The sequence below is a fragment of the Acipenser ruthenus genome, chromosome 13 (genome assembly GCF_902713425.1).
Source record: "Acipenser ruthenus chromosome 13, fAciRut3.2 maternal haplotype, whole genome shotgun sequence".
In the NCBI taxonomy this organism is placed as follows: Eukaryota; Metazoa; Chordata; class Actinopteri; order Acipenseriformes; family Acipenseridae; genus Acipenser; species Acipenser ruthenus.
The window spans coordinates 32,955,401-32,971,753 of NC_081201.1; the positions used below are offsets into that span (position 1 = coordinate 32,955,401).

Consider the following 16,353-nt stretch of genomic DNA (forward strand, 5'->3'; position numbering starts at 1 on the left):
GGCTTTTAAAATAAACTGCAAAACATTTTATTTATTTATTTTGTGTGTTTGCTTCTCTCGCCCTCGTTTTGCACTGCAAATTGAACACACAAAGAGCTGGGTGTTATTATAGATGAGTGTGAGATAGCGATCTGCGGCAGGCTGGTGGGAGTCAATCGCTGTCACTTCCAGGGTCTGGAAGCTCGTTTAGAATCAGGTATTTGTTTTCTTTAGCCCTAACCACTACTCCAAACTGCTGCCATGTGACTGCGTGCACAACATTTGTATATGAAAATAATTCATATCGTTTCCCTGCTGTCTCTTGTGTAGACATTGAAAAAGACTTCTACAGTAGTTGAAGCGTTTGTCATTGAATTTTAGTTTCTTTTAGTATTTCTGAAAGAATAAATCACCTTAATACTGTGTACATCCTACTGTATAAAAACACGACAGCTGATCTCTATATTTAACATATATTTCTAAATGTTCAGGACATTGAAAACTATAAGACATGTTTCAGGGATGCCTGCACGTACCATGTGCTCCTAATAAAGCTATGCATGTATACAAGAAGGGGCTGGGGGTGGGGAGCGGGGTTGCTGATGGCCCCAGTTATCTCGGGCTGGTCTGAATTATAAAGCCGATTCCTGGAGCCAGGCTGCAACAAACCTCATTAAATCCCTGTGTATTCAGTGTATGCAAATCGCCCGTCCCCAGACCAGGCCTTGATTTGCCTTAATAGAGTTTTATAGCTTTCCAATTTGCTCAAATCTGTTTTGGCTGTCACACCACCCCTGTCAGCAAGACTATAGAGTGGCATTCATTTAAAGAGAGTGCGATGGAGATGTGGATCAGATTGACCTTCACAGTCCTGCTGAGCCCCCCCCCCCCCCCCCCCCCCGTCCCCGTCCCCCCCCGTCCCCCCCCCCCCCCGTCCCCTGTCTCTCCCGTCCTTCCCTCTTCATCTACAAGCACTCCTTTATATGGACTAATTCTGGGTATGTGGAGAGGGGGGAAGGAAGAGTGGATTGGGGAAATTCTAGAAGCAGCATGAATTACGAAATTATGAACAACAAATCGCTCACTAACTCACAAGAGCTCAAAAAATTGTTTGCTAAATTACAAATTGATTTAGCAATTTTAGGCCTCAATTGAATTCCTTGCAAAAGCCTTCATTTCAGATGAGAAGAGTGAGCACGTCTAGATTACTTCATATTTTTGGAATGTTTGCAGTGTTTTTAAAATCAGAAACCTTTTCATTTCTTCACAATCTAGGCTGTTGAAGGAATGTTTGATGGTGGGCTCAGACTTCTCACTTTCAGTGTATTTTATTTATGTAGTAGTTTTCATACCACAGTATCTCAAAGAGGTTTACATGTCCGTTAAAACAGAAAGACTTGGACTTGGACAGATAATGTATATGAAACGTGTAATAATATACAGTATATGTTATGATTCTGTTATAACAGAACATGGTTTCAAAAGTTTATTGCCATTCAGTATTACTATTTCTTATCCTAATCTAAGTGTTAATAGCATAATTAATAACATGGTTCTAGATAAAAAATCTTCTTTTCTTCTAAAACTGTATTTCTGTAGCCTGTTATTAATAATGACTGTCTAATATTGTTCATGACATACTTTTTATAACACATTTATCATTTATAGAAAATTATTGCTGGTTTATTTGGTAGGTGGGAAAATGTACCTTTTGTACCGTACAGTTGGATTACACACGAAAGAAAAAATACATTATCGTACTCAAAACGTGATATAGAAGGGCAACCAGGCTTATCCCAGCACTTTAATAGCATGGGCTATGAGGACAGGTTAGACGTATTAAATCGCTTCAGTCTGGAAGGGAAAGAGCTGGATAAGGAGGATTTATTTGGAGTTTATAAAATTCCTACAAAGTAGTAAAGATAAGGTCAACTGAAGTTACAATTTTAAAATCGGCAGTGAGCAGGACTTAGGAATACAAATGAAATACACACTTAACTGATCAGTATCCCTCTGCTCCGTGCTGGTGGAGCAGAGAAAGAGGCTCCTATACTCTCTGAACAGCCTCCCTCTGCTCTGAGCCCGGTGGAGCAGAGAACGAGAAAGAGGCTCCTATACTCTCTGAACAGTATCCCTCTGTTCCGTGCTGGTGGAGCAGAGAAAGGCTCTTATACTCTCTGATCAGTTTCCCTCTGCTCTGTGCCGGTGGAGCAGAGAAAGGGAGGATCTAAGGAAAGAATAGTTGGTAGTAATTTAAAACAGAAATGTGGAACTTTCAAATAAAGATCTGAATTGCAACTTCAATTACACAATTATTAGTAGAGGAGAGAAATTGGGTTAAATTAACAGTTAAAAATACAACATTCAGGTTGTTGTATGTACGAGTAGCTTAGGGGGTCCGTGAATTAGCATTGAATTTAGCTTTAATTTATTTAATCTCAGTGTAGGAGCAATGGGATGCACAGCAAGATGAGGGAGGGAAGGACTGCAAACTTTAGCAATAAAGCTTGGGAAAGGTTAAAAACAAATAGACCTGACATTTGAATCTCTTTTGTATTTAAGGGACCAGGGCTGTCAAAGGTAGTCTATTTGCATCCTCTTGCAGTTTTCCACATGCACTCTGTGATTTGCTGTAGTTGTAGCCCCAGAAGCATTGCCACCTTGCCTGCCTTCCTCCCTCCCTCCCTGCTTGTGCTCCTATAACTGCAGAGCTACATGGAGGGATTGCTAACCTCACATCACCACGGCACCAACTGTGACAGGCAGGGCTAACTTCTCAGTGCTGTGATCTCTCTCTCTCTCTCTCTCTCTCTCTCTCTCTCTCTCTCTCTCTCTCTCTCTCTCTCTCTCTCTCTCTCTCTCTCTCTCTCTGACAAACCAAGCAGTGCTCCCTCACTCTGGCAGCCTAGGTTAGATAAAACCCAACCTAATCATGTTGCAATAATACTACTACTACTAATAACAATGATAAAATAAATCAAAATAATTAGGGCTTTTTTTAAAAATCTTTAGAAAACACAGTTGACTGCCTTTCTTCTCTTTTCACTTTTGTACAGCACTTTGATTTCCCTCTTGTGCCTTTTGTTAAACTGATAAGCGTTTCCGTGCTGGTGTACCCACAGAGGTTTCCACAAAAATTAGCAACACCTGCCATAACACTGTCGGCAGATACTGATTTGATGCTACAGCAAATCCGAAAGGTGTTTTAAATCATGGAGGGATGCACCACGATTCCTCTGATTTCCAGCCTCTAATTCCTTCAGGGAAATCTGCAGTTAAGCAAGTTTGACCTCCAGAATGACCTGCACAGGATAGGAGTGTGTATTTCACAGCCACTCTACAACAATAAGATCCCAATGTTCAATCGAAAATATTGTATGGTATTGAGACCATAGACAACGAAAATGACGTCACGATTGAGAAATTCCCCAATGAAAGGAAAAAAAATAGTTCTTTACTAGCGGGCTCTGCTTTCTCCTCTCTGTTTGAAATCGTCCATAGCGCATTGCGCGCCATTGCTGCCTCAGTTGTTTGGCATTTCCTCTGAGTAAGTGGAGACTCTTTTTTTTATTTTATACAAATAAATTATTGAGAAATAAAAGTTTTAGTACTGCTGCAATGTGATGGGGACATTTGCCTGTCATTGAAAAAGTGAGGGGTACATGTCCCCAGTGTACCCCATGTAAATTCCATGGATATGGAAGCACCTGCCAACTGAGTGCCTGCTGTCTCGCTGTCGCCTCATTGAGTACAATGGACCTGTATCAGGGATACGCTGCTTTTGTATATTGCAGAATATGCATTATAGATGGAACAGCAAAGGAAGTTTTGTTTACGCAAAAAGACAATGGCAGAAGTGTGTACTACATCTGGTATGGGGTTTCTAGTTTTTTTTTGTAAGTTAAAAACTTAACCACAATGTGTGTAATTGGGGCCGACTGCAGTGTTTTTTTTCTTCTTTTTCGTTCCCTGTACCGATCCCTTCTTTTTCAGTTCATCCTCTTTGACTATCGGAGCCCGGAGTGTGTAATAGTGTTTGACGGCTGCTAACTCGTTAGCTTGCTGTATTTCTCCCTGCAGAAGCCCCTGCGGAGACGAGACGGCTTTATCTCATTGCCGTTAAGTACATGACACTGATGTTGTGGGCTGCATTGACTGAATCCAGCCTCCACTTAACGCACCACAATTGCTTTTACATTGGCTTTCATTGAGTGGCATCAATTTGCATCGATCCAGCCTGCAAAATGAATGAGGCTGGGTGACAGGGAAAAAGAGCACAGGAGCAAGGGGGTGGATCTGGAGACTGCAGTGTGAACAAGGCTGGAAGCTGCAGTTTAACCCCACTGCTGGCCTGTAACTGCAGTTTCACTGCAATTTGAAATATATAGCAATTCTTCACCTGTAGTTAGACTGCAGTTTAATTGCATATTGGAAGGTATTTTAGAGAAAGCTATTTATTATTTGTTCACTCCCTCCATATATCTCACCCTTTAATCCCTCCTTTTCTCTTTCCTCTGTCTCCTTTTTCCACTCACTTTCTTATACCCTATTTTTCCTTTCTCCTTCCCTCTTTGACTCTCTCTCTCTGTTTCTTCCACTCTTCATCACACTCCTTCTCTCTCTTTCTCTCTCTTCATAAAAAGGAGGACTGATTAAAGCGTCTGTTTCTATCGAATTACAAAAATAATACAAAATAAGACTAGCCCCTCAGGCAGTGGCGTTTATATGGTAATAAGTTCCTGTCTAATTTGCATTTAATTTCTGTCAGAATTTGATTTCCCTTCCAAAATGGGGGAGAAAAAGGAATAAAGCAATCATCTGACCTTAATCCTCAAGGTCTTTCTGACCAAACTGCTTTATAAACCTATCTACAATGCAGAATATAGCTGCTGATAAACCTTTCTTTCTTTCTTTCTTTCTTTCTTTTTCTTTCTTTAACTTATGTTTAAGTTCACAAGTTTGTCCTTCAGATTCTGTTTGTTTGGGTTGTTTGTTTTTTTTTTTAAAACAATTGGCTTGAATCTTTTCCGATGGGTAGCTTGTTGAAAGACAGTGGACACCTCGCTGCTATTACCTGTGACTGCCAGTGACAAAGTGTTCAGCGCTGTGTAGGCAAGCAAATGAACACTCCAACAAAGTGTGTGTGCGTGTGCGTGTGTGTGTGTGTGTTTTTATTTGAGGTCCACGGTGCACTGGGAGCGCTCGGCTGACGTCCCTAAGCCAGTATGAAATAGCTCTCTTAATCCCCCGCTCTCAAGGCACAGTCGTGTGATAGGCAGTTTCGATCAGCTCTCTAAAAGCATGGGAGGAACCAGCTTCAGCTCCATTAGCCTTTACTCTCTGATTCCATATCAACCGAGGAGGGGGGGGGGAGCTATTTGCAGAAAAAAAAATTGAATAAAAAAAATCAAGAAAATTGAAAATCTGGTCTGAAGCAAGTGCTCTGCGTGCTGAATCTGAATGTCTGTCTGTCTTTTTTTTTTTTTTTTTTTTACATGAAGTTGTCTCTGCATGTGCAGTCTACTCGATTTTGAAATGTTGGATTTGAATCTTTGTGGAACACTTCCCTGATGAAGGCACGAGCCGAAACATTTGTCTACTTGATTTTAACATTATTGTGTTGACAATGGGTACACAAGTTTACCGCTGTAATTGTGCAGGTGTCCTGTGGATTTACCATTCCTCTTTGGGCTGTACATCAACATGCTTTCACTGTGCTTCATTACACTGTGCTATGCTTTTACTATGGGAAACTTGTATAAGGGTTAGGAGAAGGAAGTTTGAATAAAATGAATACAGCAACTATTATCTGCAGTTTACAGCTGCTCCACACTAAAGAGTAATGAATCATTAACCAGCGTGGCTGTGCACCAAACTTGAATTGCACATTGTCTGATTCAATGAAATACTGAACAGATAATTAACGGTACTTAACTAAATGGTGACCTAAACATCAGGGTCAGAGCTCAAAAATGTGTAACGTACAGTAAATAAAAACACTGCCATTATCTAGTAAGTTATCTAGTTAACTGCAGACAAACGTTTCAACTAATACCGTCTCCAGCATAATGCATAGCTGAAACATAGTCTGTCTTCTTGACTTAGAAGGAGGCATTTGTTTGCTTCAATGAAGGTTCAGCCTCTTTTTTTAGTATTTCTAAATTAAGCACTGTTGCAGGAATGGAAATACGACCCCTATTACATAGCAGTTTCACCCATTCCAGGTTTTAATACAAGCTTAATCAGACACGGTGTGCATGTAACAAGCTCAGGTGTGTCTTATTAAACTCCTAATTAAACCAGGGGTGGATCAAACTGCTATGTAACGGGAGTCTTATTTCCATCCCTGTGCTGAGTGTTTACTAGCTATGGAAGATGTCTGTTCCCTGTGTATTCATCCTTGCTTTGTGTTAAATAAAATGAAAGGAATGATTAGCTGAACCCGGTGGGACTCTTCTCCTGCGAACAAGTCTGTGCTCTCTTCGAAAAGCCTAATCCACGTCGAGGGATCCCCTCTGCTAACGAGTTTCACTCCAGCCAGCTTCATCTCCTTTTATACGCAGCTCTGTGGGGATCAGCAGTTCAAAGAGCATTCAAACGACTTTGCAGATGACTGCAGAAATACAACATGCTAGCTGAGATCACAGCACAAGTGTGTAATAATGTAAAAAATGTAGAAATGTAGAATCGCGTGGGATCGAAAGCCCCGCGCCGCCTCCCTGACTGCTTCTCTGGATATTAATGCTGTGGTAACATTAAGGAATGTCGGATCACTTTTCCTGCTGATTGAGCAGCACAGGGCACAAAGAAATCAAGAAAAGTAACATGTTGGAAATTAGTGAAAGGTGCAGTGAATGGGTTCAATCAACAGAAGTGTATGCGGTGTGTGTTCTCGTGCACATCCACAATTAAAATAATTATTCTGCTTCTGCCTCTGCTATTTTTTTTAAATGGTCAAAACCTTGGTATGTTCCCCACACGAGGATTCGGCTCTGTGCACACCTGGACAGTTACCAATGCAGAGGCTGCTGTAGAACAAGCTGTGCGGACCTAGATATGTAAAGCACCTGTCAACCAAACTCCTGCTACTATCCTCTATTCATGTCTGTGTCTTGCCCATAGTAAGAGAAACTTAACTGAAACAGGGAGATGCAGTTTTTGTATATTACATTTCAAAAATTGTGAGGGACATAAAAAGTGTGTGCATTACCCCTTATAAAAGTTTACCATAGTAAAAGCATAGCAAAGTGTAATAAAGCGCGGTGAAAGCATGGAGATGCTTTAAAAGCAGTAAAAAAAAATTAAATACATTAAATACAATGATAGGATATGAATTATATGGTAAATGCATGGCAATGGACATTGCTGGGGTTGCTTTTTCATTATCGCTTGCAGAACTATAATATTATTGCAGTATTGTATCTTTGTCAGTGAAACAGGATTGTTAAAAGATATCTGGTTGGCTTACAGTGTAGTGCCACATAAAGCTGCCCGGGGCCTGGTTTAAGAAGGTGATAGATTGCAGGCAGCTGATTCCAGTGTGCTTGCCTTATACATGCAGCACTCCCATTATGCTGCGCTCTTGCTGCAAGGAAGGACTAGACGACGTTATCAGCAATTTATAGGAATAATCTTCCGAACAAGCGACACAGAAAGTCTGCCCACCCAAAGAGGGTGCTGAAAAGAATGAGGGCCAGGAGCGAATGATCCCTTTTATGAGGTTCTGTGAAGGAGCCGAGAGCTTTCCTAATGGCAGAGGCGCTGCCCGGTGGAGCTGCGCTCATAGATGGTGTTATTTACCATCTCTGGGAGCCTGGGAGAGTGGATCTATAAGAGCAGCCCTCTATCACAGACAGCGCTCCAGCTGAGGGCCTTTGAGTGACTTCCGCTATGAGCCGGTGTTGTGCTGTTTTACAGGGAAGGAATGGAGAGGAAGATGTGAAAGGGAAACGAGAGAGACACAGAGATGAATGGAGAGGAAGGTGCATTTAATTCATAAAAACATGTCACCAACGTTTCGACACAGATGTGTCTTCGTCAAGGTGCAAAATAGAAGTGCAGGATTATAGAGTTAAATACAGTTGAGGTTATAAAGATCGGGTGAATATAATTACACATTAGTAAAGTACATTCATGTGCCAATTAGTCAATTATAATTCCACACATTTCTAGGGGGCATAGCACACTTCTATCAAATCATTTGGGTCTGTATAGCTTTGACAGGGGTTCTGATTTTCAGGTTTTATTTTTGAAAAATCAGGTTGAACTTTACATTCTGAAAAAGCATGTTTAATCGTGGGGTTCAGAACAGCAAATCTGCATTTAATGAAAGTCCAATGCAAGGACTGAAGTTTTAAATGCATTGAATAGCCTACCAGGTAACGTTGTACAGCTAAGAGACTAGGAACAGTCAAAACACAACAGGATGCTGTCCTGTTCTGCCCTATTAAATTCGATCCCCTAAAGGCTGGTTTATGCTTCCGACCGCGACCCCATTTTGGTCTCAGTCAGTGGTCTCCGACCGTCGGAATGACATCACCCTCACTGCCGCGAGCTGCGTCTTTTTTTAGTCGTACGGCCTTTTCTTGTGTGTCTGCGACCGCAAAACGCACAGGGTCGAATGATGTTGAAAAAAAATCCAACATTTGTCGCATGGTCGCAAGCAAGTGAAGCGCGACAGAGCAAGTATTTGAGGAACCCAATAAACAAAAATATATATGAGCCGATTTACACATTCCCTTCATTCATGAGACGGGCAATTTTAAAATCCCGTCTCAAAGTGTCGTGGGATTGTGGAGCCCTGTTGGCAACCCTAGTCACAAGTCGACACAATAACGCAGACTGGCTGAAAGTGTGACCGACAGCTACAACCATTTTGCTGCGTCAAACTCTGGGGTGCTTCAGTCCTTCTGGCTCACCTGTAGAAGTGTCTGCAGCTGATGTACGGCTTTTGTCTGTGAGAGAAGTGTAAACAAACCTTAAATTAGAGGGGCAAATGGTATGCTAAGAAGGGACAAGCCTAAATGGGTCAAATAACCACTTCTCGTTCTTATGGTCGTATAGCTATGCAGTCCTGTGTGTCAGTGGTGTGTGTGTGAATGTGTGCGTCTGTCACAGTGGATCACAGTAGATTGTACACTATGCAGCCTGCCTGTCAGCCCGGGCTGTGTGCAGAATCAGACTGAACAAATGACCTCTGAACCCCAACAAGCGTGTTTACAGACTCTGTCAGCCCCCAGCAAGGTGTCACTTTCTTTCATTTCTTTCCTCTTCTTCTTGAATTTATTTTCCTTTGTCAAAGTGAATATCCTCCTGTCTCCCGCTTGAGCATCCTGTCCCCTCTCTCATGCTGCTCACAATAGTTTAGCTGCATTGACTAGCCTAGGCCTGGATTTATATTTGTTATTTTTTCTTTACCCATAACTAGACTGGGAAACTTGGAAATCTCTGCCTCATTTGGTCAGCAGCAAAGATTGGAAATGATTTTGTTAGAAGCAAAGCCCCTGCAAGCCGATGCACAATTAACAGGTTCCATGATGTTTCAAAGAAGAACCCGAGAAGAGATACCTTACTCTAAAACGCGAGCAATTAAGGTATTCTGTGAGTCCTTGAAAAATGAAACATAGAAAAGGAGCAAGCCTACCCATAACTATAAAATGCTAAATGGTTGAATATATAGTAATACTAAAAGTTTTCAGTAATCAACTTTGTATTAGTTTATAAATAGGTTCATATATATTCACTAACTAGTAATACAACGTGATCACAATTTGTTATTTGTTAGTAAGCTATTTGTTATTTAAAAAAAAACTAAAATAGTGTCCTCTTGCGTAAAGCATGATCACATTTTGTATACATGTAAACTTATGGGCCTCTCGTGATGGTTTACTGTTTAGTTGCAAAGATTCCCCATGTTAAACTTAAACATTTAAATGTGTTTATTCCTTAGTTTTAAACGTTTATCAAATGTAATGGATTCTAACAGCCAGAGAGATAGAAAAATGTGATAGCTGGAGAGATACAATGTATTGCAGCCTGTCGCCTCATTTGAGGTCTCTCAATACATCTACTCAATTCAAACTGTTTTCTGAGATATATATAAATCTGCCTGTTGACTTGGCAGATTTAGCCTATGCCAATAAAGACCATTTGAAATACTTGAAATCGAGAAGGAAGAGCTAGAAAAAGAGGAGGAAGAGAAAGAGAGATAGGAACACTTGAGAGGAGCAACAACAACGCGACTGTTCATTTTGGTCGACCTGGATCCTGACTACTTTATCCCAGCTGACAGCCCCTCGCCTGGGGGAAGGAAGCAGGTTGGCAGGGCAGCCGGACATTGGGGCTCAGCTGAGCGACATCCTCGGAGCAGAAGAGACACAAGCGTAAACAAACAGAGAGAGAGAGGAAGGGGGAAGCGAGGAAGAGCAGAGGAAGCACAAACTAGAGGCGCTAGCTCTCGCTGCGATCAGTCGCTGTCACCACGATGAGCCACTCTGATGGTCATCTGTGGCGAAGGGCCTGTCTCTATCACTACCCCATCACACGCGTCTGAGGGACTGCTTTGGAGTTTAAAAAAAAGAAAAGAGAAAAAAATAAATACAAATCGCAAAAGTGGGTTTTCCAACTTTTTCATGTAGATCACTGTGCTGCCTCATGAAGCGGAGCCGGAGAATGCAAAGTCCTCTTTGCAGTTTTATACTTTTTTAAAAAGAAGAAAAAAATGTGAACTGCCTGCAGTGAGTGGAGAGAGATTAGAGCCTGTGGGACTGACGGCACTGGAGACTGATGCAATATATCTGTCTGCTTGTCTGTTCATCAGCAAGCATCAGAAAATTGTTTGAGAAACATGACAAAAACAAACAGTTAAAATGACATTTGAGAGAGTGCCAACAAATCCTTAAAGATACATTATTGCTGGACCAGTCTCTCTATTAACGCAATTTAACTGCTTACCATTTTACTAAAGGCTAATTTGTCATCTGCTGTCACAGATCAATAGATTACGCTGCATGTCTGAATGGTGCTCTATGAGGGCATTGACAGGTGGAATCTCTCCCTGTCATTTGCTTTCATTGGGATTGCAAATCCCATTGTCCTGCAATAACACTGTTTAAATAGACCAACCTCACAAAGGCTCCCATTCACAGCACAGCACGCTGCCTGCCGCTAAATGACTGATTTCAGGTGAAGCTGGATTCTCGTGTTTAAAAAAGGACTTTTAAAGTCACTACCAGACATAACATCAAAAAAAATGAGCGATTCTGTGCACCTAGTTACTACAGTCATTTACAGTTTTCCTTCATGCTTTTCCCATGGTTTTACAATGCATTTACTACCATGGTTTACCATAGTTTTACCATGTGTTTTGTTCATATGCTTTACCATTCCTTTTTGGGCTTTACCACACGTTGCTATGTGTTTACTAAGGGAACCTTTTATACAGGTGTTCAGGAGTTCAGCTTTCACATCTAGCTGACCCTTGTCACAGCCCAGTGCATCACATAGCAGTTTATTAAACAGGCAGGACAGGAGAGCTCTGGTTAACTGCAGGGTAATTGTATGGCCTTTTGTCTTTAATGTGGCAATACAGGTCACTACCATCTGGGGTGCACCACTTACAGCCCCTCTTTCATTTTTAGTGTGTGTGATTAATGGGAAGGGACTGTGGGGGTATGCAGTCTTGCAGCTGCTGAGGACTGAGCATAATTTGACATTCCAATTTATTTGTGGTCCCTGATCAAGACACGGGGAGGGGGAGGGGGAGAGTGGGCAACATGATTGACTCTTAAACTGCCTGTGTTTGTCTCTCCACAATGTTTAACTGTTGGCTATACGTATCTCTGTTTTTTTTTTATTTGAGAAGACTTAGAGGTAGTAGTACACAGAAGGCAGTGTGCTTGTCTGTCTGGCTGTCCAGCCATCTGTCCGTCTGCCTGCCTGTCTCTTTGTATTTCAGAATAATTCTTCATAGTGTGATGGACCTAGTTTTTCTGTCTCTGTCTGTCTCTGACTGCCAGACAGACACAGAGACAGACAGGCAGAAATTAGCTGTGAAGATAGGTTGAGGGAACTGAATATATCTAGCTTAGAACAAAGAAGAATCAGGAGGGGACAGTGGTGAGGGTATGGAGCAAGTTACCTTGCCATGTTGTTTGATTGGGCACCTGTAAGTTTTGTGATCAGTAAGCTACTATGAAGCGGACAAGCACAGCTCATACATTTTGTTCTCATCTTCTCATCATGTCTCTGTCACGTGTGTTCCAGAACACCCCGGTAGCGACTCCTATCTTCATAGTGAACGCCACGGACCCTGACCAGGGCACGGGGGGCAGCGTGCTCTTCTCCTTCCAGCCCCCCTCCCCCTTCTTCGCCATCGATGGGGCCAGGGGCGTGGTGACTGTCATCCGCCTGCTCGACTACGAGACCACGCAGGGCTACCAGCTCACCGTCAATGCAACTGTGAGTACAGCCCGCTGCGTACACACAGACATAAAGAATCACAGTACCACGATCTTTATGGGTACTGCACAAATATTCAATGAGTGAGGGAAGGGATAAAAACAGAGGGCAGATAGTCATGTTGTTTATGTCTTTACTCAAGGATTGATTGTTTGAGTTTTCTGTTTAAATCACACATAATTAACCATTTCCTCAATATTAGAGATTTTAATAAGTTTTGTTATTAAAATCCCTGTGGGGAACTCTGGATTCTAGGCAAAACCAGCCTGAAATATAAAAAAATGAATACGCTTTGGAACACCCACACGCATGATATAAAAAACACGGCCACTGCAATAAACTGCATTTGTTGTCATTGTCTACATTTTGACGTGGAGATGACTTTGATATTTTTGCAGGTTTCCCCCATGTTTTTACCATGGTTATACTATGCATTTACCATAGTTGACACTGGTTTGCCATGTTTATTAATATGCTTTTACCATACCTCACTATTTTTTTGCAGTGCTTGCCTATACTTTACCATGCTTTCACTGTGCTTTATTACACTTTGCTATGCTTCTCTGACTCCCCCTCCCTGTAGGACCAAGATAAGACACGGCCACTGTCCACACTGGTAAACCTGGCGATTACCATCACAGACGTCCAGGACATGGACCCAGTCTTCATCAACCTGCCCTACAGCACCAACATCTATGAGAACTCCCCTCCCGTGAGTACAGCGCTCTCCTTTTAGCACATTTCATCAAGCCACAGACCAGTGGTGCCAGGTCCTAAATGAGTTACTGTACTGTACCTGCTGATGGTCAGTTAACTAATTTAGGATCCGATAATTGGTACAAAGACCTGGACTGGACCGGACCTCAACAATCTCTTTAGTTGAACGGTGTGCGTTCAGCCCTTGCCTTTTCCATTCAATTCAATGGACTGTGATGCCAATTCATTACAATACATTGATGAAGGAATCAGCTGAAATGTTTTATGTTCTGTGGATGAGTGTTTAAAACTATTGGTTTAAATGGAGTAATGCACAACGCAAGTGAAGCGAGTGGCGTGAATGAAGCAAGCAGATATAGAAATATTTGTTTTATTTGTATTCGCGTTACGCACTGTTTGCGTTGCAATGGACCAATCAGAAATAAGGTCAAAGGTAGTGACTGTCACTGTCTCGCTCACGCAAAGATTACCACAGAAATAAAAAAATCGATATCAATGAGAGTCGAAAAATATAATGTTCTTTATGGTGTCCATGGTTATAAAGACAATAAAAAGAAGGACTCCACATGGCAAGAAATAGCAGAACAATTGGAAATTGATAGTATGTCTATCTCTTTATTTCACCTTAATTTTAGTCAACAAAGTAGTATTTTTCAACATGAATAGTGTATAAATTAGGTGGGGATTAGGAATCTGGGAATGGACTTTCTTAGCAGTGAGTTTGATGGTATATGGTAGATGTTAGGTATTAGGTTTCATTGTTGAGGAAGCTGATAAGAAGCTCGCAGAGTGGCTAAAGTGATGTGCTGTATATTATCAGCAGCAGATTGCTATCGCTGGTTCCTGGGAGATCAGGAGACCGAGAGGCCAGGGGAATCTGCAGCCTCCTCTCTAAATGAGGGGCTGTGTGCTGGTTCTCGCTGCCGGGCAGATGAAAGCCTGTCTGCCACAAATAAGCTCTAATCCTGTTAGTGGAGTTCAAACACCGTGCATCTGATTGTTTTTTATTTATTTATGATACTACAAAAGGGAAATAGTGGCAACGTTTGTACGGCTATTGTGTTGAGAGCCTTACTAACTCTGCTTCTCTCTATCGCTCTCTCTCTTTCTCTCTCTCTCTCTCACCCCCCAATGGTAGCAAGCAGCTGTACTCGCTAAGTTTCTGTTAGGAATCTTGTACAGTATTTCTGGGGTGCTGGGTAACAGTTTAACTGGTTGTCAGAACAGAGAGCTTATTCTGCTGTACTGCTGATCACATGGGATGTGATTCTTCTGTAGTTTTCTTCCAGGCTTACAAACGCTATTTTATATCCCTCGTATCTCTAACCCGGTCAATCCATTCGCTCAGTCTGAAGCATAAGTGTAAGAAGGAGAGAAGCTTTGGGGGCTGGGGGCTGCGGGCTGCGATATCTGGAGAGAGCTGGAATTAGAGCTGAATGGTGTTAGCCACTGCCCTCTGATTGTGCGTGAGCTGTCTGTCCCCCCTGGGACAGAGAATAAAGGGCTGTAAATTGGCAGTAATTAGGGGAGGCAGCTTGTCCTCCTGGCAAAGGCTTGTTCGAGAAACACAATTACTAACCGCTGATTTATGCAGCTCAGCCAGCTCAGCTCAACACTAGCACCACATGTTCACACAAAGGTCACAGGGGCTGGGATTTATAGCTAATGCCGTTCGGATCAGAGTGCAAATTTACTTTTAAGTGCGGAATTACGGCTATACCTTGTGTTTCATTCTCTTGTTCTCTCCCTCTGTCTCTCTTTTCCCTTTCTTTCTCCATTTCTCTACCTCACTCCTCACACTCTTTCTTCCCTCTCTCTATCACTCTTTTTCTCACTTTATTTCTCCATCTCTCTTCTGCTTTCAAATCACCCCTCCATCTCTTACTCTGTCCCCACTGGTGTTTATTGGGGGGGAAAAAAAAGAAACATTGGTTTCACCTTTGTTGGAAATGTCAAGTACATTTGCATGCATATTAATGGCGCGTGAAGACAACAGTGGTGGGTGCTAGCGGCCAGACTGACCATCCATCAGCTGTCTCACGAAGGTCGCGGGCCTGCCACCATCAGCACGCATTCATTAACACGTTTAATACACACACACACAAATACAATAAAACACTGGCTCTGAGCATTTTTAAAGCTTAAAGAAAAAAAGCTTTACAGTAAAAAATGTAATAAAACAAAGAATAAAGAATAAAAATTATATTGTGCACACAGTAAGTGGACCAGTGATAATGTTCCTAATGCTAACAAGTATGTTAATGAAATAGTTAGCATCTGCCTTGGCTGTGAGTGATAAGTGTGTTGTATATGCTTAACATGTATACTTAAGTATGCGCGTACAGACGCCTTCTCTACAGCACATACCTGTAGTCAAGGATATGCATTGTAAAGAGGTAAGAACATGTATTGTAATACCTTAGTTATCGCTCCTTTTAAAGGGCTTCTTGCTAATGAAATAATTCCACACACTTCCATCTGAAACCTGTATAATGAATGGAAATGCATGACAGGTAAGATTTATGAAATTACTCTATCAGCTACAACAACTTTAAATAGTGCAGAGGTTACACGAATCCTCTGACGCTGGCAGTTTTGTGACGAGCCCTGGTCCCCTCCAGTACTGAGGACCTCGGATAGCTGTGGGGCTGGTGAGATCAATCACAGACCTAGGGATCAGGCGGGAGACGGATGGGTGCTGCAGTGACTCTGTGTCTTGGGGGCTGTTGACATTTACATGTAAAAAAATAAATCAAATATGCAGGCTTGTTTCGAGTCATTTCTCAAAGTGCCTGCCTAACGGATCATTCTGGACTCGTTTCCATTCTCCGTCAGGGGGGGCTGATGCAGGCTTTCCAAGAAATAAAATTACATTGTCAAATGAGTTGTTTTGCTTCAGCAGCAGATTGAGATCAATCACATTCCATGTTAGGATTGCAGGATGGCAGGACTCTGTCTCTCCATCGCACTGATGGAGGAAGTTACCCAATGAAATACAAAGGGTAAAAACCTTGGACTACAAAACAAAAGCATGCAGCCTGAACGAATTTGATTGTCAGGGACATATTAGAGACTTTTATAAATGGCAATTATACAGAGATGCGATACACACAGAGGGTCTTTTGGCCTTGTCTTTTGTGCCCGGCTGCAGATTACATTGTAGACTGCAGTTTGATTTTGGAACGAGATGAGATTGAG

The 16,353-nt window shown here is 42.0% G+C and overlaps 1 protein-coding gene across 7 annotated transcripts in view; it reads left to right on the top strand.

Moving 5' to 3' along the window:
* LOC117417697 (cadherin-23) overlaps nt 1-16,353 on the top strand; it is a 162,693-nt gene that overhangs the window by 37,376 nt on the left and 108,964 nt on the right. For all 7 annotated transcript variants that reach the window (XM_058985168.1, XM_058985170.1, XM_058985172.1 and 4 more), the window contains 2 exons: nt 12,244-12,438; nt 13,022-13,150. In XM_058985168.1, coding sequence (XP_058841151.1) covers nt 12,244-12,438; nt 13,022-13,150 — 324 coding nt within the window. The remainder of the gene's footprint in view (nt 1-12,243; nt 12,439-13,021; nt 13,151-16,353) is intronic.